This window comes from Archocentrus centrarchus, chromosome 24, assembly GCF_007364275.1.
Source record: "Archocentrus centrarchus isolate MPI-CPG fArcCen1 chromosome 24, fArcCen1, whole genome shotgun sequence".
In the NCBI taxonomy this organism is placed as follows: Eukaryota; Metazoa; Chordata; class Actinopteri; order Cichliformes; family Cichlidae; genus Archocentrus; species Archocentrus centrarchus.
This window is the reverse complement of record NC_044369.1, coordinates 35436923-35458016: the sequence shown is the minus strand read 5'-3', so window position 1 is coordinate 35458016 and position 21094 is coordinate 35436923. Positions and strand designations below refer to the sequence as shown.

The 21094-nt window shown below is 42.0% G+C and overlaps 2 protein-coding genes across 2 annotated transcripts in view; one reads left to right on the top strand and one right to left on the bottom strand.

Annotated features, from left to right (window-relative positions):
• The window catches only part of ahsa1a (AHA1, activator of heat shock protein ATPase homolog 1a), a 47730-nt gene extending 27801 nt beyond the window's left edge, over positions 1–19929 (bottom strand). Inside the window, exons 1-4 of the mRNA XM_030720934.1 lie at positions 19717–19929; positions 18999–19189; positions 18417–18499; positions 15628–15745 (exon numbers count right to left, since the gene is read on the bottom strand). Coding sequence (XP_030576794.1) covers positions 15628–15745; positions 18417–18499; positions 18999–19189; positions 19717–19796 — 472 coding nt within the window. The 5' untranslated portion in view covers positions 19797–19929. The remainder of the gene's footprint in view (positions 1–15627; positions 15746–18416; positions 18500–18998; positions 19190–19716) is intronic.
• Positions 17134–21094, top strand: part of vipas39 (VPS33B interacting protein, apical-basolateral polarity regulator, spe-39 homolog) — a 28774-nt gene continuing 24813 nt past the window's right edge. The window contains exon 1 of the mRNA XM_030720933.1: positions 17134–17157. The gene's annotated coding sequence lies outside the window, so the exon portion shown is untranslated. The remainder of the gene's footprint in view (positions 17158–21094) is intronic.

Sequence of the window (21094 nt, the reverse complement as noted above, 5' to 3'; positions counted from 1 at the left end):
TGAATTTTTTAATATATTTTCCATATTACATGGACCTGGGTGAATATGAGTGGATTTGTCCCCTGATTACTGTGGATTCCTGCAGTTATTTGTGATGAAACTGGGTCCACATGCAGAGGGGGTCAGGCAGAGTGATAATCTGTTGAGATTTCCACGTCAGCTTCCTATACTGATTTTTTATGAATTTTTTAATATATTTTCGATATTACATGGACCTGGGTGATTATGAGTGTATTTGTCGCCTGATTACTGTGGATTCCTGCAGTTATTTGTGATGAAACTGGGTCCACATGCAGAGGGGGTCAGGCAGAGTGATAATCTGTTGAGATTTCTGCGTCAGCTTCCTATGCTGATTTTTTATGAATTTTTTAATATATTTTCCATATTACATGGACCTGGGTGAATATGAGTGTATTTGTCCCCTGATTACGGTGGATTCCTACAGTTATTTGTGATGAAACCGGGTCCACATGCAGAGGGGGTTAGGCAGAGTGATAATCTGTTGAGATTTCCACGTCAGCTTCCTATGCTGATTTTTTATGAATTTTTTAATATATTTTCCATATTACATGGACCTGGGTGAATATGAGTGTATTTGTCGCCTGATTACTGTGGATTCCTGCAGTTATTTGTGATGAAACTGGGTCCACATGCAGAGGGGGTCAAGCAGACTGATAATCTGTTGAGATTTCTGCGTCAGCTTCCTATGCTGATTTTTTATGAATTTTTTAATATATTTTCCATATTACATGGACCTGGGTGAATATGAGTGGATTTGTCGCCTGATTACGGTGGATTCCTACAGTTATTTGTGATGAAACCGGGTCCACATGCAGAGGGGGTCAGGCAGAGTGATAATCTGTTGAGATTTCCACGTCAGCTTCCTATGCTGATTTTTTATGAATTTTTTAATTTTGATATTTTCCATATTAAATGGACCTGGGTGAAAATGAGTGTATTTGTCCCCTGATTACTGTGGATTCCTGCAGTTATTTGTGATGAAACTGGGTCCACATGCAGAGGGGGTCAGCCAGAGTGATAATCTGTTGAGATTTCCACGTCAGCTTCCTATGCTGATTTTTTTTGAATTTTTTAATATATTTTCGATATTACATGGACCTGGGTGAATATGAGTGGATTTGTCACCTGATATGTGTGGATTCCTGCAGTTATTTGTGATGAAACTGGGTCCACATGCAGAGGGGGTCAGGCAGAGTGATAATCTGTTGAGATTTCCTCGTCAGCTTCCTATGCTGATTTTTTATGAATTTTTTAATTTTGATATTTTCCATATTAAATGGACCTGGGTGAAAATGAGTGTATTTGTCGCCTGATTACTGTGGATTCCTGCAGTTATTTGTGATGAAACTGGGTCCACATGCAGAGGGGGTCAGCCAGAGTGATAATCTGTTGAGATTTCCTCGTCAGCTTCCTATGCTGATTTTTTATGAATTTTTTAATATATTTTCCATATTACATGGACCTGGGTGAATATGAGTGGATTTGTCACCTGATATGTGTGGATTCCTGCAGTTATTTGTGATGAAACTGGGTCCACATGCAGAGGGGGTCAGGCAGAGTGATAATCTGTTGAGATTTCTGTGTCAGCTTCCTATACTGATTTTTTATGAATTTTTTAATATATTTTCGATATTACATGGACCTGGGTGAATATGAGTGTATTTGTCGCCTGATTACTGTGGATTCCTGCAGTTATTTGTGATGAAACTGGGTCCACATGCAGAGGGGGTTAGGCAGAGTGATAATCTGTTGAGATTTCCACGTCAGCTTCCTATGCTGATTTTTTATGAATTTTTTTATTTTGATATTTTCGATATTAAATGGACCTGGGTGAAAATGAGTGTATTTGTCGCCTGATTACTGTGGATTCCTGCAGTTATTTGTGATGAAACTGGGTCCACATGCAGAGGGGGTTAGGCAGAGTGATAATCTGTTGAGATTTCCACGTCAGCTTCCTATGCTGATTTTTTATGAATTTTTTAATATATTTTCGATATTACATGGACCTGGGTGAATATGAGTGTATTTGTCGCTTGATTACTGTGGATTCCTGCAGTTATTTGTGATGAAACTGGGTCCACATGCAGAGGGGGTCAGGCAGACTGATAATCTGTTGAGATTTCTGCGTCAGCTTCCTATACTGATTTTTTATGAATTTATTTATTTTGATATTTTCCATATTTAACAAACCTTGGTGAATTTTGTGCAGATTTGTTATGTAATTTAAGTGGAGTCCTTAACTAGCCTTAGATGAAATTTCACACCCAGGTAGAGTGGATAAGGCAGAAGCTGAATATACAAAAAATGTCAGCTATCAATGATAAGCTTTAATGGGTTGTCAGGCTGGAGCCTGTCGCAGATTTCTGCAAAATCAGCTGTGCAGGCCATGAGGAAGACTTGAATAAATCTGTAATGAAATCAAGTTTCACACGACTAAAGGAACACATCTTTGCCGAGGGAAAAAAAAAAAAAAAAGGACTTCTGGGGCTGTACTTCTCTTAATTTCGCCAAAACACACACACACACACACCACAACTTTGTCTTAAAATCCATAATTTAATAAATGTGATTGTTATATGTCATAGTGTTTTACAGAACGCGAACACATATATTAATCAAAAGCAACTACAGGTTATTTTTGTTCCGCTGTACAGAAATTGGCAACGAAAGACGAGCATTACCATAAAGCTTAGGGTAGAAGCGCAAGAAAATTTAAGCGGCGGCTGATCTGCGGCTCACTTGACCGCGGCTCAGAATTGACGGCTCACTTGACCGCGGTCACTGGGACAGCATATTTTACATAACCTATCAGTCATGTCTTACATGGGCTTTTAAAGGTTGCCACAGTCAGGACTGAGTCATGGTTGCTAAAAACTTTACAAGACCGACTGACTTTATATAAATATTGAATAAAATGTTGTGCCTGACCAGCAGCCCCCCCTCCTCACCTGCGCTGGACACTGACAATGAAAGCAGCAGCAGGTCTCCTCCCGCTACAGGTGACACGCAGACCACGGATGATGAAAACCCGAAATGTCGAATGTTTTCCGACTGATCGGGCCAATTTTGCTGAAAACATCCATGATGACAACATTAAAAGATGTATCCTTAAGATGGGCCCCTGCAGACCCAAAGGCCCATTTCCCACTGATAAAGACAATCGCTGTTTTTCAGAAAGTTATTACACCTCTACCACTAAAGTTGGGATGAAACTTCCCTGCAGCTGGATGTGCTATTCACCCAAATTAGACTGCTGTTACTGTGAGCCTTGCTGGCTTTTTGCCAACCGAAATGTCGCATATTACAACAATGCATGGGTAAACGGAATAAGAGACTGGAAACATCTTTCTGCCAAAGTTGAGAAGCATGAATCCACGCAAGTACATCTTGGTGCATTCATAGTCTATGAGCAGTGGAAACTCAACAGCACAATAGACGCTGAAATGGAGAGGAATGTGCGTAATGCAGCCTTGTTTTGGAGAAAGGTCCTAGAGCGCATTGTAAATGTCACTCTTACTCTGGCTTCATGCAACCTGGCATTCAGGGGGCACAGGGAAGTTCTAGGTCAGGGAAATGCTGGCAACTTTTTGTCAATAATCGAGTTATTAGCTCGCTATGACCCTGTTTTGAAAGAGCTAATTAACCGACCAGAAGGGTCAGTGAAATACCTAAGTCACCAGATTCAAGATGAGATTATTTACATCCTGTCTCAACGTGTGAAAGCTGCCATAATTAATGAAACAAACCAAGCCCCATTTTATTCCATTATCATGGACACAACGCAAGATGTGTCGAAGATAGACCAGCTGAGCCAGGTGTACCGTTACGTGACTGTTGTTAAGAATGACATGGATATTGCAACAGATGTACAGATCAATGAAGTGTTTTTGGGTTTTGAAGCGACTGTGGGCTCATCAGCGTCAGAGCTTGAAAACCAAATCCTGGGCTCTGCAGAGAAAAATGGAATAGATCTGTCAAAATGCCGTGGACAGGGCTATGATGGGGCCGCGAACATGAGTGGTGCCTATTCAGGCGTACAGGCAAGAATAACAGAGAGGGAGCCCCTTGACAGTTATGTTCATTGCGCTGCTCATAACCTCAACCTTGCTCTCAATGACTCTGTTAAAAATGTCCCTGGAGTGAAGCAGTTCTATGACACTGTAGAGAACCTGTACAACTTTTTTGGTCACAGTATCAAACGATGGGCGCTCCTCAGTGAATTAATGACGCCAGAGAGCAGAACTGTCACAATAAAACGCCTCTGTCCCACTCGCTGGTCATCTCGACACGATGCGCTTTTTGCGTTAAGGCACAGATATGGAGACATTATAAAAGCCCTCGTCAAAATATCCCTGACCAGTGACAGAAAAGAGGAGCGTGGTGAAGCAAGTGCGCTCAAGAATGTAAAGTAAAATTTTCTTTCATATTTTTGGTCAACATGCAAACAAAGATTCTTGAGTGTCTAAACGCTGCCTCACAGTTACTGCAAGCTGAGGACACGGATATTCTGAAAGCATCTACTCTTCTGCAAAACGCCATCAGTGTTTTGATGGAGTTTAGGGAGCAATTTGCTGAGGCTAAGTCTGCCACTCTGGCTCTAGCTACAAAATGGGGAAGTCAAACGCAGTTTGAAGCAACCAGGGCCACAAAAATTAAGCGTCACTTTGATGAACTTTCTGAAGACAGCCGCCTCACTGACGCAGAGAGCCACTTTCAGGTGCACGTTTTCAATGCCTGTCTTGATATTATCATCCAGCAACTGTCCCAAAGATTCACCAGCTTAAACAGAACTGTGAAAATGTTTGAGGCAATTCAACCCAACACACTGCTGCAAGCAGGAGATGAGGAGTTACACCAAGCTGCCCGGTGAGCACTACAGTCGGGACATCGCCCCCAGCTTCCCTGGCCAGCTGCTTTGTTTTAGAACCTCTTTTCGGACCCAGATAACAAAGCAAAAATCTGTTGCTGATCTGGCAAAAATGCTCCTTGTCAACCACCCAGCAGTAACTTCTACATTCAGTGAGGTTTGCACCGCCCTCCTTTTATTTTTGACTCTTCCCATCACCGTTGCAACATCTGAGCGCTCATTCTCCAAGTTAAAACTCATTAAAAACCACTTGAGGAGCACAGTGGGACAGGAGAGACTGAGTGGACTTGCCATGTTGTCCATAGAGAATGAGAGAGCAAAGAAAATGGACATACAGAGCATCATGAACGAGTTCGCGGAGTGCAAGGCTCGTCGTATGCCTTTCAAATAGTAGTGAGTAGGCCTAATGTACTTCATATTGAAACTGTGTGTGTGAACATGTGGGCCGCTGTGCCAGTTTGACCAAACTTAAAAGCTACTGTAGCGACTACAAAGGCCTAAGTCGCTTGAGAGGAAATACTGGGAACTGTCTATTTGTGTGACGCGCAGCCTTCGCTCCTAACAAAGTACGCTGAGCCCACGATGAGTTTGTGTCATGTTTATTGATCCACCGCCAAGCTTGAATCTAAATGAGGATCATCAGCGAAACTGGCAAACAAACAATACATACGAGCTTCGTGCTTCATGCATTACTTTGCATGGAGTTACGTTACATTGCGGTGCGTTGCGGTCAACAAAAATTACGGCCACCCAGCTAACCTCTCTCCTCCATTTCCTAAGCAGGTGAGTATGACACCCCTTTAACCCTGTCAGCTGTTACACCCACACCATGTGATCCATGCATCAATACGTCACCACGACCGCTGGCGTGATATCAAAACACAACTTAAGACAAAATGTATCTGGCACCTACACACCAGCCCCTTAATTATTTATCAATAATTACCAATATCAAACAAACAATCATGAGACATTATCAAACACTCAGTACAATGAGGTCATCAAACAAAAAATGTCCATCAATAACAATCTGCGCCGGGATCTTCCTTCTTCCATCATAAGGCAACAAATAGTAACAGTCCAGAGTCAAATAGTGCAAAGTCTAAAAGTCAAACAACATCCAGGAAAGAGTCCAAGAAAAGTCAGAATGTCAAGACCTGAGGCTAGTACGTCCTTAACCAACCTCAGCCTCTTGCAGCAAGCAGACCTTAGTAATGGGACGGTCCAGGCAGCTAGCTCGTGTTTTAATCCGAACCTGACGCACAAATCCCCTCCTATCTGGAAAAGTTTGTATCACTCGACCCATCAGCCATGAATTTCGAGGAGCAGTGCTGTCCACGATAAGGACAAGATCTCCAACCGCGAGGTTCCTCCTTATCCCAGTCCACTTCTGCCGCTCCTGCAACTGCGGCAAGTATTCCTTAACCCATCTCTTCCAGAACAGGTCAGACATGTATTGAACCTGCTTCCACCTCCTGCGCACATACATGTCTGTGGGTTGGAACAATCCTGGTGGTAACGATGGAGAGGTCTTTAAGAGCAGCAGGTGATTTGGTGTCAATGCTTCCAGGTCATTTGGATCCATGGAGGCGTGCATGATTGGACGGCAGTTAATGATGGCTTCAGCCTCACAAAGTACTGTGTGAAGACCCTCTTCATCCAGGTTTTGCACCCTCAAGGTCGAATTAAGAACCTGACGTACTGATCTTATGAGCCGTTCCCATGGTCCTCCATGATGCGAACCAGCTGGTGGGTTAAAGCTCCATTTTATTCCTTTCTGCAGCATACTATCATTAATCTGCTCCTGATTCCACTGATCAATGGCAAGCCTCAGCTCACGCTCTGCTCCTGTGAAGTTTGTTCCATTGTCAGAACGCAGCTCCTTAACTTGACCTCTTCTGGCAATGAAGCGCCTAAGTGCGTTTATGAAAGCATCAGTGTCCAGAGATGGTGCAACTTCAATATGAATAGCTCTGATTGCTAAACAAGTAAAAATGACACCATACCTCTTCACCACACTCCTCCTACTCCTTACTTCAAATGGCCCAAAATAATCTATTCCCACCCGAGTGAATGGTGGTTCATCTGGTAAAACTCTTTCATAGGGCAAATCTGCCATATGCTGGGAAAGGGGCAAGGCGTTCATACGACGACAAGTGACACATTTTGCCAGCACTTTCCTAATAGCAGTACTCGCTCCAGTTATCCAGTACCTTTGTCTCAGCCGAGACAACATATGGTTACGGCCACCATGTCCCACTTCCTCATGTATATATCTTAACAAGAGCTCTGATACATAGAGATCTTTGGCCAATATTATTGGATGTTTCACCTCCACAGGCATTGACAATTTACTGAGGCGACCACCAACTCTCAGAATCCCATCTTGCAGTTGTGGACAAAGTTTACACAGATGACTGGAACTCTTAATTGGCTGACCTTTCTCCAAACTGGACAGTTCCTCTGGAAATAATTTTTGCTGGCAAAATCTGACAATTGCCAATTCAGCCTGATCCAATTCCTTCACTGTGAGTGTTCCAACCAAAAGAGTCCTTTTAAATTTGCTCATTTCCTCCTCCATGGCCTCCTGCTGTTCCGCAGAAGTGTCTGACTGCGATAAGATTAAATGCATTTGTCTCCTCTTTCTGCTACAGGACAGAAGCCAGTGCTTAATCCTCAAGATCCATGCCACTGATTTCTTCAGGCGTATCCATGAGGAATGGTACTGGATAAGATGAGATACTGGTTCTTCCTTCATCTGTACTGCATTTACCATAACAATCTTCTTTACCTCTGGGTCATCTGGTGAGAGCTGATCTTTATCCTCTGGAGTAACAGGCCATTCACACGCCCTATCCAACAGAAAGCGAGGCCCTGACAACCACGTAGTGTCCTTGATAAACTGATCCACCTTCACACCTCTAGAAGCCATGTCCGCTGGATTGCTGGCAGTTTCCACGTACCTCCACTGAGCAGGACATGAAACCTTACGAATTTGCGAGACCCGATTTGCCACGAACACCTTAAACCGAGACGTCTCGTTCTGGATGTACTTCAGGACAGATGTACTATCGGTCCAAAACACAGAATCCAACAGGTCCATCCTTAACTCTTTCCTCCAAAGTACATCCATACGACTGGCCATGGTAGCGGCAATGAGCTCCATTCTAGGGATAGTTATGAGCTTCAGCGGTGCAACTCGAGCCTTTCCCATGATAAAGGCACTGCATACTTCAGAGTCCTTATTCCTTAACAAGAGGTACGTCACTGTTCCATAGCCATCGTCACTGGCGTCACAAAAATGATGTAACTGGGCTGTGACAACGGCACCAAAGTCTGGTGTCTTGAGACCCCTGCGGACCTCAAAATTATCCAGCAAATGGAGCTGATGAAGCCATTTTATCCAGTCCTTAGAGACTGACTCGGGCAATGCGTCGTCCCAGCCAATTCCTCGTCTGCACAAATTTTTTAAGATCTTTTTTGCAGTCAAAACCACAGGGCTTAGCATTCCAAGAGGATCGTAAATAGAACTGACGGTCGAGAGGATTCCCCTTCGGGTGAGTGTTCTATCTTTAAGTGTGATTTTAAACTTGAAGGAATCTGATCTTATACACCACTGCACACCCAAGAATCTCTCCACAGGCAAAGAATCTAGTTCCATATTCAGTTCTTCCATGCCTTTTGCTCTGTGGCTTTCTGCAATATCATCCAACACTCCAGGTCTATTGCTCAACCATTTCCTAAGAGAAAATCCTCCATCGGAGCACAAAGAGCCAAGTTCGTAGCAAAGTACCACTGCTTCAGATTCTGTGGCCACGGACACAAGGCAATCATCAACATAAAAACAGTGCAGCAACTTTTCCACTGTTTCATTGCTATAGTTATGCCCAAAGTCTTCTGCACATCTTCTGAGTGCAAAATTAGCGCAACTGGGAGATGAGGTAGCCCCAAACAGATGCACTCTCATTCTGAATTCTTCAGGTTGCTGTTCCATGTCTCCGTCTGGCCACCACAGAAATCTGAGGAGGTCGATGTCGTCAGGGGAAACTCGTACCTGATGAAACATGGACTCAATATCAGCCATAATTACCACTGGTTCCTTTCTGAATCGGGTCATAACTCCAATAAGTGTGCTGGTAAGGTCAGGACCTTGTAGAAGCTGTGCGTTCAATGAGTTACCCTTGTAGCTCGCTCCACAGTCGAACACAACTCTGATCTTTCCTTTAACAGGATGGTAAACTCCATGGTGTGGGATATACCACACTTTACCATCACCGCGATGCTGCTCCTCTACGGGCACCTTCTCAGCATAACCTTTGACTAGCAGCTCATTCAGAAAGGTGTTGTACTCATTATAAAATTTTGAGTCCTTCTGCAGTCTCCTTTTCAGGTGTTGTAAGCGCTGTTCAACAACATTCCTGTTATTTGGCATGCTAACATCACTTTGCCTCAACGGTAAGTTTATCTGGTAGTGTCCATCTACATGCTTCACTGAGTTGGTGACTAGTTCCATGAACCTCTGATCCTCTCTTGACATAGCCGGTAGCTCATCCAGGCTAACTTCAGGGAAATCGTTTTTAAATTGTTGCTGCCAAAGCTGATCCAAGTGCACAACCGTAACAGTGTTTACTGTCACGTGGGGCTGACTCCAGTTAACAATCTTTCCACTGTCCCCAGCAAGTGGTCCGTTTACAGTCCAGCCCAACATAGTCCTGACGGCATATGGTCCCTCATCTACACTACGTACCACTTCCAATGGTTCCAAGGCCTTTGGCACATTGGTTCCTATCAGGAGTTCGATTCCTGCATCAATCTCAGGTAAGCGTATATGTTGCAGATGAGGCCACTTCTTAATATCGCTCTCCGTGGGAATGTTTCCTTTATACACAGGCATGGACTCCTGCGTGTATGCTTTGGGTAGCCTGAGAAAGTCATTTCCATCCAATGCTGCAACCTCCAGTCCTGACACCATGTCGCTTCTCACAACCTTCTCCTGGCCCATGGTTCGAAGAAGAACGTGTCCTTTCCTTCCTGTGAGATGGAGCTTGTGCATAAGGTTCTCGGTACAAAACACTGCTGTACTGCCTTGATCCAAGAAAGCATAAGTTGTAATAATCTTGCTTCCCTTTACAGATTTAACCTGCACCGGAACAATGGGCAACTTACAGTCTTGGTCTCCAGCCCCTGTAAGCCCACTCGACACCAGCTTGTCATCCACATCGACATCCGTGCTCCTCCCTGTCTGCTCAGAGTCATTCACAGAATTTTTGTGAAGGATAGTGGGATGTTTAAGATTACATGTTGAACAGGAAATCCTTTTACGGCACTCTTTACTGATGTGTCCTGTACACAAACAGCCAAAGCAGATGCCATTTTCCTTTAAGAAGCCTATCTTTTTCACATGTGCCATTTTCCCCAACTCAGTACATGTATGCAGTGTGTGTTCTCCTCCACAGCAAATACAGGTTTTCCTTCCTGGTTGTCTGACTCCTTCTTCCCGATTAACAGACTGAAAATCATCCTCTGTAGGACCCACGATGGTAGCAAAGCTGGTTCCTTTGGATCGAGACTGTGACGTTGGTTTGTTTGTTCCTTTGTTTGTTACTATAAGTGAGTCTTGTATATTTCCAAACACAGGATCTGATAATATTCTCACTTGTTTTTCAATAAAATCAGCGATATCAGAAAATCTGGCTCTTCTTCGTTGTCGCTCCTGCAGCTCACAGACGTGACTCCTCCATCTGTCTCTGAGCTTATATGGCAACTTCTTTATGATGTTCATCATATTGGAAGGCAAATCTAGATCGTGCAGATATTCCACATCCTCCATGATATTACAACAGCCTCTGAGGAAAAGGCTGTAGTCCTGAAGTGTCCTCACATCTTCGGGCTTAATTGCAGGCCACGAAAGGGCTTTGTCCAAATAAGCAAAGGCAACCTTCTGCTCACTTCCAAACTGTTCTTTCAATAAAGCTTTTGCTCTGAAATATCCCTCCTCTGGGTTAATATGATGACAGCTCCTGATGAGTTCTTTGGCGTAACCTTTTGTGTACTGCTCTAAAAAGTACAGACGATCAGTATTGTTTGTTGTATTCCTCTCAACTCCATTCTCAAACGCCCTTATGAAGGTATGGAAGTTGAATGGATTACCATCATAAATAGGAATCTCTCGCTTTGGAAGTGATAGCAGATATTGCTGTTGGATTAACATGGTTGTTATTTCATTCTGCTTCCTCATTATGCCCAGAACATTGTTTGCCTCTACATCCAATGAATCATTTACATCCAGAGTATGTCGAGCAGGACTTCGTATATTTACTGTGTTCCAATTCATAACTGAAGGTTGTGGGGCCATGTTATTTGAGGGCTGTGCATTCCCTGCAGTCGTGGTTCCAACTAAGCAGCTTTCATTTTGTTTTGTGAGTACTGGTGGAATAATTTCTTCCGCATTGACATTATGCAGACGACAAGATGTTGTCCTTTCCAAATATGAATTAATTCCATCTGAAACCTTTGTACTTCTTCCACTTATTGTACTTTGAGCCTTTAGAATGGTAAGTGTCGCCATTTTTTCAGCGATTTCAGTCTCCAGTTGCAGCTTCTCCTTCCTCTTGCGCAGCCGTTCTTCCTCTTCTTCCAAGGCATGTCTTTCTTGTATTAGCTTTTGTCTAATAGCTAATGCAGCTAATTCAGCTTCGGCTTTCAGACGTGCTTAGGAAGTCGTGGAACGCTGTGACTGGACAGTTCTGTGAGTGCCAACATTTGAGATACTGTCACCTGGTTTAACATTATCTTCATTTTGATTAAAAATGTTTGACAATGGTTGATTTATTTCATTTGTTTCCACAAAGCATGTAACTGGTTTAATTTCTGTTAGACCCTTTTGTTGTGAATCATGACACTCAGTTTCCTTAATCCATTCATGAACATCCTTTTGAAACATTTCTGCATGTTTCATAATGCTTAAGAACCATTCATCTTGTTTTAAAACTTCATCTTGCGGAAGTAGTGGCAGCAGCTCAGTGTGAGCAGTGGTTGCATTTAAATGTAGTTTGCTCAAGTTCCCCAACAATTGTTTTATTTGAGACACATTTTCTCGTTTCATGAGCTCTTTCGTTTCTGGCATCAAAGCTTTGATTTTATTAACAACACCTTTGCGTTCATTTTGCAGCTTTTCAATTTTATACACCAAGGCCTTTTCAGTGAGTTTGTGTTCCCTTCTTTTCCCAGCCTCCATTTCAGAGCATAAAGCAGCACCATTTGTTTGACTCATTCTCCTTATTTCTTTAAATCTTCACAAAACCACTGCATATAAAACATCCACAGCGCTTAATAATTCAGATCGTTCATATCAACAAAACAGCAGTCATTTTCCATTGAAACTCCATCCAAGCATCGCATCTCTAATTTCCAAAGTGCAGACGTCAAGCCAAAACACGGAACCAACATAGCGTTCAGACACCACTAATCCAGCCGACTTCCATTCATAATTTCCACACAGACGGCTTCACTTAGCTTCAGTTCGGGTTAGCTCCGCCAACAGTAAACAACAGGTAAGCTTACCTGCTCTCGTTGAGATAGCAGTGGATGAGGCGTGTTGTGGCCGCACTTACTTAGTGTCTTCCTGTTCCTTTGGTTGTAGATTACGCGAGCGATGGCTTCCTTTAAGACCTTTTTTGTTGACAAATAATGTAGCGACTACAAAGGCCTAAGTCGCTTGAGAGGAAATACTGGGAACTGTCTATTTGTGTGACGCGCAGCCTTCGCTCCTAACAAAGTACGCTAAGCCCACGATGAGTTTGTGTCATGTTTATTGATCCACCGCCAAGCTTGAATCTAAATGAGGATCATCAGCGAAACTGGCAAACAAACAATACATACGAGCTTCGTGCTTCATGCATTACTTTGCATGGAGTTACGTTACATTGCGGTGCGTTGCGGTCAACAAAAATTACGGCCACCCAGCTAACCTCTCTCCTCCATTTCCTAAGCAGGTGAGTATGACACCCCTTTAACCCTGTCAGCTGTTACACCCACACCATGTGATCCATGCATCAATACGTCACCACGACCGCTGGCGTGATATCAAAACACAACTTAAGACAAAATGTATCTGGCACCTACAGCTACTGATACAGGGTTGAAATAGATAACGTGGGTGTCAAAATAATCCCATCACTATCCATGGTGCTGAACTGCTTTGAATTTGTGTTATCATTAGTTACATGTAGCCTAATGTTTTTGTTGTTCTCTTGGTGTGTTATATTTCATGTCCATTTGATGGACTTCAAAATGACAGTTGTTTAAGTTGTTAAGCTTGTAAGACCCGCTGTTGCGGGCATGTATATGTTGTAAAATTATGTTTTTTGAGCTTTATTATTTCGGTATAAAGGGCCCGGCTCTGATTTGTTCCGCTAGTGCTGCTGAGTGGAAGTTAAACACAGATATAATACACTCAGATTATCTCTAACGGCTTATGTTTGGTTTATTTCGGCGTTTCAATTGTTCCTGTGCAAATCAATAAAACTGATATAAATATTTTACTCAGGAAGGAACATGATAGCCTTCTCACCGGGAATGGGAACATCGCATCGGCACGCTGATGCTGTTTATGGAGATCGTGAAGACTGATGACAGGCCTGCTCCAGAAATGATCAAATTATATGTTTTAACGTGTTAATATTTATTTGACTGTATTCTAAAGAAATGTCCGTTGCAAGTGGTGTAAGTGTTCTGGAATAAAAATAATATAATTTTAATATTTGACCTGTTTTTGTAAAGTAAGCAGCAGAGCTGTTTATACATGTTTTTATTCAGAGATGAAGTTTTTAAAACCAAGCAGTCAGTAAATTTAAGCTGGAAGGCGACAGAAACACTGGAGCTGAGCTGTGATGTCATCAAGTACGCTGGTGTTCCAGTTGAGAAATAATCCCCGTACTTGACAAGTTCGTACTTGTCAAGTTCGTACTTGACAAGTTTGTACTTGTCAAGTACGAACTTGTCAAGTATGCAAGTTCATACTTGTGTACTTGAGGTCTGAGAAAATGCCTGGGTCTAGCGGCAGTTTGGATTAATTCCGGGTGCTTCTGTGGACGAATAATCCGTTTTGGAAATGACTTAGTGTCCGCTGGAACAAAGTTTGAAGAATGTTTGCCTATTTCCATGAGTTCTAATCGTGTGTACTTAAAAAAGCTGCCGTGTTTAGGAAAACATCGGGCCGCTTGCGCAGCAAGCGCAAAAAAGGCGGAGCCGTTACCGATGAGCTCGGATGGAGCGAAAGGAAACGTTTTTCTGGCGTCCAAAGCAGCAGCGCTTTTTCCTGTAACCACTGTTAAACCTTTACTTTGAAACAGCTGGAGGTCCTTCATCAACCACCTGATCAATAAGTGATGAAACGAGAACTTTGTAGCTGCTCCATCCACCGCTGTTTGTTTCACACAGCAAAAAAAAAACAAAAAAAACTGCAGTATGGAAGTTAAAATATGCAAATGAATTGTTAATACGAGAAAAGTATTTCTAATCCGATCACTCAATAAATGGAATAATCAATAGTTGCAACCCTATTTGGCTGTACTGTTTTCACTATAGTGTATGAATAATCTCCATCTCCTGTAACATTTAGTTGGTGAGGACTGTCAGAGTCTGGCTGGCTCAGAGGCTGCTTCTCGCTCACCTCGCTGTTGTATTTTATGTTAAAATATTATTACTATTAATTTTGAAAGAGGAATTCTTTTTTTTATACCACTTTTAATTTTGTTCTACTTTATATTAAAAAGAGTTAATGCAAACCAAACCATTTGTGGTACATTTTATTCACTAACCCGATGAGAATCGAGAAGAGAATCGAATTGATAAGTGATATCGATAATGGAATGGGAACTGCTAAATTCTTATCAATTCCCATCCCTATATATAATACTGTAAATATGGTCATTAATTCACAGTGTTTGTGTGAACCTGAATCCTGATGAAAAAATAACACAAATATGAAACTAGATGGTTCGGACAAATGTTGGTGGATGGTGCAGTGTTGCCCAACTGGGCCAGATTCTACATTACTTATTTTTTTAGTTGGTTGTTATACTTTTAACTTACCCAGTATTACAGTTTGTTTTTTGTTGTGTTTGTTTATAGTAATATTTCAGTTTCTTCCATGTTTTTTAAATAAAATTTTAAAAGAAATTCTGATTGTACCTGTGATGGTGGTGGGGGGGGGTCCCTTCGGTTAAAACCTACCTGTCAGACCATGGCAGAAAGCTACATGCACCACACAGCAGGCAGAGGGCACTCATTACCTCCCAAGTGGAGCAGTGCGGTAGGCGCTGCTGGGGCAATGCTTAGCCCCCCTTTAGCACCTGCAGAGAAATATTTCTGGAGCCGCCACTGCACAGCATGGGCTGCGATTGGTTAATCATTCAGTCTTCTTCTTTTTGAGGTTTTGAAGCAGTTAGCACACACAACACTGCCTCTATGAGTTAAAAACAGGAATTGCATGCTGATTTGTATTCATTGCTTGGACCAGCAGGCCAAAAATAACACATGTATGGACAAGACACACGGGCCATATAAAATCCAAGACCTTCAGTTTCCACATTGCTACAAGCCTCTTCCTGTGTGGACTGACCCTGAAGGACTTTGATAGATACTGATTGATGTGGTTCAGACACACAGAGGACTTCCTACAACAGCTCTACAACCTCCTGTGCTCACAAAGCACCTGATGTCTTTTGGTAACACACCTGATTTGAGCTGCTGGACGTACTCTCCCAGAACCCTGCGGACCTCCGGAACCCCAGACCTCTTCATGAGGTCCAAGAGGGGCGTGTTGGGCTGGTCCTTACACAGAGCCACAGAGATCTGGATAGCAAAATGAGCGTCAGTACACGCACCAGTACATGAGGAGCAGCAGTCACACAGATCAAAATAAAGCATTTTGTGATTTAATAATGAATTGTGTAATAAAACATGCATTCGTAAATTAATTTACTGATTACTTTTTAGTTTTTTTTATTTATTTAGACATTGATAAATTATTGGATCATTTCATGGACAATAAAAAGGAATTCTAAATAAATATTTCTATGGAGTATTAATCCATTGATAAATCCTTCAAAGGAAGAAAAACAGATTTACAGAAAAGCATATTTTTTCATCTTAAGTGAGATTCAAGTATTTAAGGCAGGATTTTTGTAGTTTTATAAATATTTAGATCATTTCATTATAGACCATAAAGATAAATACACATTTAGATAAACTAATAAACAAAGGGTACAACAGATAACACATCTGAGTGTAATTATTATAGGGGAACATCATGAAAAGTTCACATTAATTTTGGAAAAACACTTTAATGTCAGTGAGAGCTTTGTCTTCAGTAAATAAAGGGTAGATTTATTTAGATAGACCTAATCCTGCAGCAGTCAGCTGGAGGTGCTTAAAAATGTGCTCCTACACAAAAGTCACTATCTGATGAATGAGCTCAGTGAAGGCTGAGCTGATGGGTTTATTTTACCCGAGTTACAGGATTGTTAGAACCACCAAGGGGGTCAAAACTACCCCCTTGGTGGTTCTAGTGTGGGCAGCACGGTGGCGCGGTGGTTAGCACTGTTTCCACACAGCTAGAAGGTCCTGGGTTTGAATCCACCTTTCTGTGCGGGTTCTCTGCGGGTTCTCCGGCATGCAGACATGCAGTTAGTGGTGTTAGGTTAACTGCTGATTCTAAACTGCCCACTGTCTGTCTCTCTGTGTTGGCCCTGTGACAGGCTGGTGACCTGACCAGGTGTACCCCACCTCTCGCCCTATGACAGCTGGGACAGGCTCCAGCCCCCCGAGACCCTGAAAAGGATAAGCAGAAGGAAATGGATGGATGGTCCTAGTGTTAAAAATGCAATTTAAAAAGAAAGAAGGAAAGAAATTGGTTCAAAGGTCAAATTAAAATAAAGATTTTTTTCTGGCATTAATAATGATGAAATCACTGGTTGTTAAAATGCAGGAAAGACGAGACGTAAAAAGTCAAAAACAGCTTCGATGTGGAGCTCCTGCTTCAAGAAGGCAACAATAAATCCAACTGCAGTAAGCCAAGGCTGCAGGGTTCCCATGATGCACTCTGTTTATACCCCTGTTAAGAATTCTTCAAGTAGAGACGTTCATACAGTTAGACCTTTATTCTGAAACACCTGTTTATTTTGAAAGTGCCTAGTTCATTTCCTGTTTCCGGTGTGTTCAGCTTCGCTTGTCATACTAGCAGCAGTACAGCAGTCACTGACGATGTAAGTTGTGTTTATGAGAAAGCATGATGATATGTTTAAATTGGTTATCACTTCTGACAATGTTAGATCCGGTTAGATCGTGTTTTGAGCTCTATAGAATGTCCGATTTGTAGCGTTAGCATAATCGAGCGTTAGCATTACGCTAATTAGCATTATTGTGTGATTGCTAGTTTTCAGTCTATATGTTGAATGTGTGTATGCAGACTGTGCATCTTTCTTTATGTTATGTATCTACAGAAACTGCCATGTATCAAGGCTGCTTCAGTTCATCATTAAATGTTTAAATCCCTCTGATGAGTCTGTGCTCTCTGACCCCTGCAGTGGTCAGTTAATCTGGTACCCAGCAACAGAGGTCGAATCCTCAACAACCCCACTCTGCATTAATCATTAGTTATTATTAATCCCCCCCCCCTCAGCAGATGACCCCCCCTCCCTGAGCCTGGTTCTGATGGAGGTTTCTTCCTGTTAAAGGGAGTTTTTCCTTCCCACTGTCACCAAGTGCTGCTCATAGTATTTCTCTGTATTATTGTAGGGTCTTTACCCACAATACAAAGCGCCTTGAGGCGACTGTTTATCCTGATTTTGATGCTATATAAATACATTTGAATTGAATTGACTTATTTCTCTTTTTAAAAACATTTTTTCATTCTGATTTAAAATGTTTTTAATGAGGTTGTTTTTCAGAGTTGAATGTTTTTTCTGTAAATACAGTTTTCATTGTATTTACAGAATGGGGTGGCTGTAGCTCAGTAGGTAGAGCAGGTCACCTACTCATCGGAAGGTCAGCGGTTCGATTCCTGGCTACTCCAGGCTACGTGCCAATGTATCCTTGGGCAAGATACTTAACCCCAAGTTGCTCTCCGACCGTTCTGTCGGAGTATGAATGCGTGTGAATGTTAGTTAATTAAAAAGCACTTAGCTTAATTAATGATGGAAGTGCTTGTATGAATGGGAGTGCATGGGTGAATGCACAGGTTGTATAAGCGCTTTGAGTGCTCATACTGAGTAGAAAAGCGCTATATAAGAACTAGTCCATTTACCATTTGAAGTATTTATTATTGGATTAATAGTTCAGATAAATATCTAAAATTCCTTTTTTATCCATTAAGTTTTCGAACAATAAATTACTTTATTAATGTCTCAATAAAAATTTTAAAGTGATTTGTAAATGAATTTAGGCATTAATCCTCATTAAATCACTGCTTCACTGGGATCTGTGCGACTCTCCCGCTGCTCCGTATCAGGACAGTCACACTCACGTCCAGCTCGTCCTCGCTGTTCTCGTCAGACAGGTTGGACACGTCGACGGTTCCTCTGAACTTCACTCCACCGCAGGACGTCCCTACACAGGAAACAGGAAACGGTTACCGCCAGCAGAAGAGCAGCCCTGGGTGCCCTTGCCCCCCCCCCCCCCCCCCCCCCCCCCGCTCTGTTAGCAGAGACTGCATCCGTCCCACTTTGGATGGAGCCGCTCTCATTTCTAGAAAAATGAACTTTTCCAGCACAGTAAATAAATAAAAACATATAAAGGAAAACCACTGCTGTAACATGCTGACTGACAACAGAAAGACACACAAACTGACAATATTATAAATAAGAAACAAGCTTACGGATAAAAACAAATCTACGAAACAACAGAAAACAGGGAATAATAACCCCACACATCAAAAACAAGAACACAACAACGCTTCAGAAAACGAGAGCCTGGAGGCAGCGAGCTCTGAGGCCTGCTCTGCAGGACTGTGGTGGCAGACGGGCTGCGTGGAGGTTACAGTGCGGTCTGAACTGAGCCTCATGGCCTTCCATTGTGCATGGATGACCTCATCAGTGACATCACTAACCCAGCCAGCTGGCCCTCAGCTGCCACTCATAGAAGTAGAAGAGCTTCCCTTTGCGGTTGTTGATGGAAGCTTCGCCCTCCAGCTTGGTGACATCCGTCAGCTTGCAGACTCCCTCGGCTCCCTCCACCCGCACACCGAGGAGGAGCTTCCGGAGGCACTCGGAGGACCAGGAGGACACATCCCGCTCCGTCCTGATGGGGGACAGAAGACGGTCAGCCCGCCCACCTCTGACATCACAGCCTTTAAAAATACCTCTGAACACACTGAAGCAGCTGCTGGCTCACATTACACACACACATATATATGTAACACACTCACATATGACACACACACAGTTTAAAATAACCCATCCTACAGTATCACACACACACCGTTCTAGAGGTTTCTTCTTCTGCGCTCAGGGCCATCAGTTAGTCATGAAAATAATCAGGCTGTTGCCATAGAAATGAGCTCAGTTACCTTTAGGAGGCCACACCCCCACACGTTGCTCTACAAACACCTGAGGCTTTGACTCAAAAAATAAAAGCTTTAATACACCTGAAGATGGACGTCAGCAGGTCACATGACTGAGCTTCTAGTATTTCCTGTCAGTGATCCATCAGCAACGTTACCTGAACCTTCACCTGCCTCAATCTGTCCGGCTCACACGGATCCGTGTATTATCATTATGAACCAGCAGCAGTGTCCACAGTACCACAGCCGCGGTCATGGGACACACCAGTGCCAGTTGTTGACGTTCGTCGCGTCGGTTCTCTCCTCCACGATCCATCGAGGGTCTCCTTCACCCCATTTAGCCATCACCGATCAGTCATCAATACGGGCTGCGGCCGGCGGCTCGCTGCTCCCGCTGAGCCCGAAACAGCTGACACACACTTCCTCCCAGCGCTTTCAAAGTAAAAGTATAGGGGGCGGGCCCCTGACAGAGACCCGCTCAAATTACTGTTTTAGTCACGTTTCAAAGGAAATCCGGTTTATTTTGTTTTTTAGCATTTATTCTTGTAAAGGATTTAAAGAACATGTCTGAACATGACGTCACAGCAAACCGACCAAAACGATACAATGACGTGAAGCTTTAACGTCACTTCCTCTGTTTGGGTTTATCCTTTTTTTTAAAAAATTAAACAATAAAACAATGCAAAAATAAATAAATAAATAACACTTATACACACATATTGACAATGACCATTTCAAATTTAGGTTTTTAAAAAAAAAATCTTAAATAAAACCTCCCTAACTAACAACTTAGTTAGAGAAAGAAAAATAAATAAAATAAGGAAAAACAGAATATGAGTATTTATAACAGCTCAATATGGAAACCAATGAGAAAAAGGTTTTAAAAAATTTCAAAAACCATATAAAAGAAAACACTGAATCTAGGGTTTATAAAAAAATAAATTTCGAAATAAGTGAGAAAAGTTTGACTGCAGGGTCTGTATTAATTTTTTTTAAAGTCATTTTTTTAAATGAAAATAATATTATTTATCTAATATTCAACTTTTTTATTTCTTATTGATACCATATTTGATCCCTTTCCAAGAAAAAGAATCTATTTGAAGAGACTTAGACATTGACCAGTTATGTATAACGTTCTGTTGATTCCAACGATGATTTACAAAAATAACACTCCTCATATTTCAAATTTGAATATTCTTTTAATGAATTCCTGTGAAGGATAAATTTCATTTAAAATTTTAAAGTGGGTTTCTTTAACTTTAGGAGGGATTGGAAAATTTAAAAAATTAGTTCTGATTGATAGAATTTCTTGTTTGTTAAAGTTTTTTTCAATGACATGTTCTTTTAGAGGACCCAGGATAAATCTTATCATTTAAAATTTTTCTCAAGACTAGGTTAGTACATTTTTTATCTACAAAGTTTATATCATTGATGATTGTTTTATGCAATCTGGGGGTTGGGGTCTACTCTAAGTTATTCCTCATTATAATAATCATTGCAATTGGAATATTATCAATCACATGTAATCCTCAGGGGTACAGATTATTTTATATTTATTGCTAAATTCCTCATATTTTAATTGATCCCCTTTATCGTTCATTAAATGAACAATGGACCAAATTTGTTTATCCATCCCTCCCTCC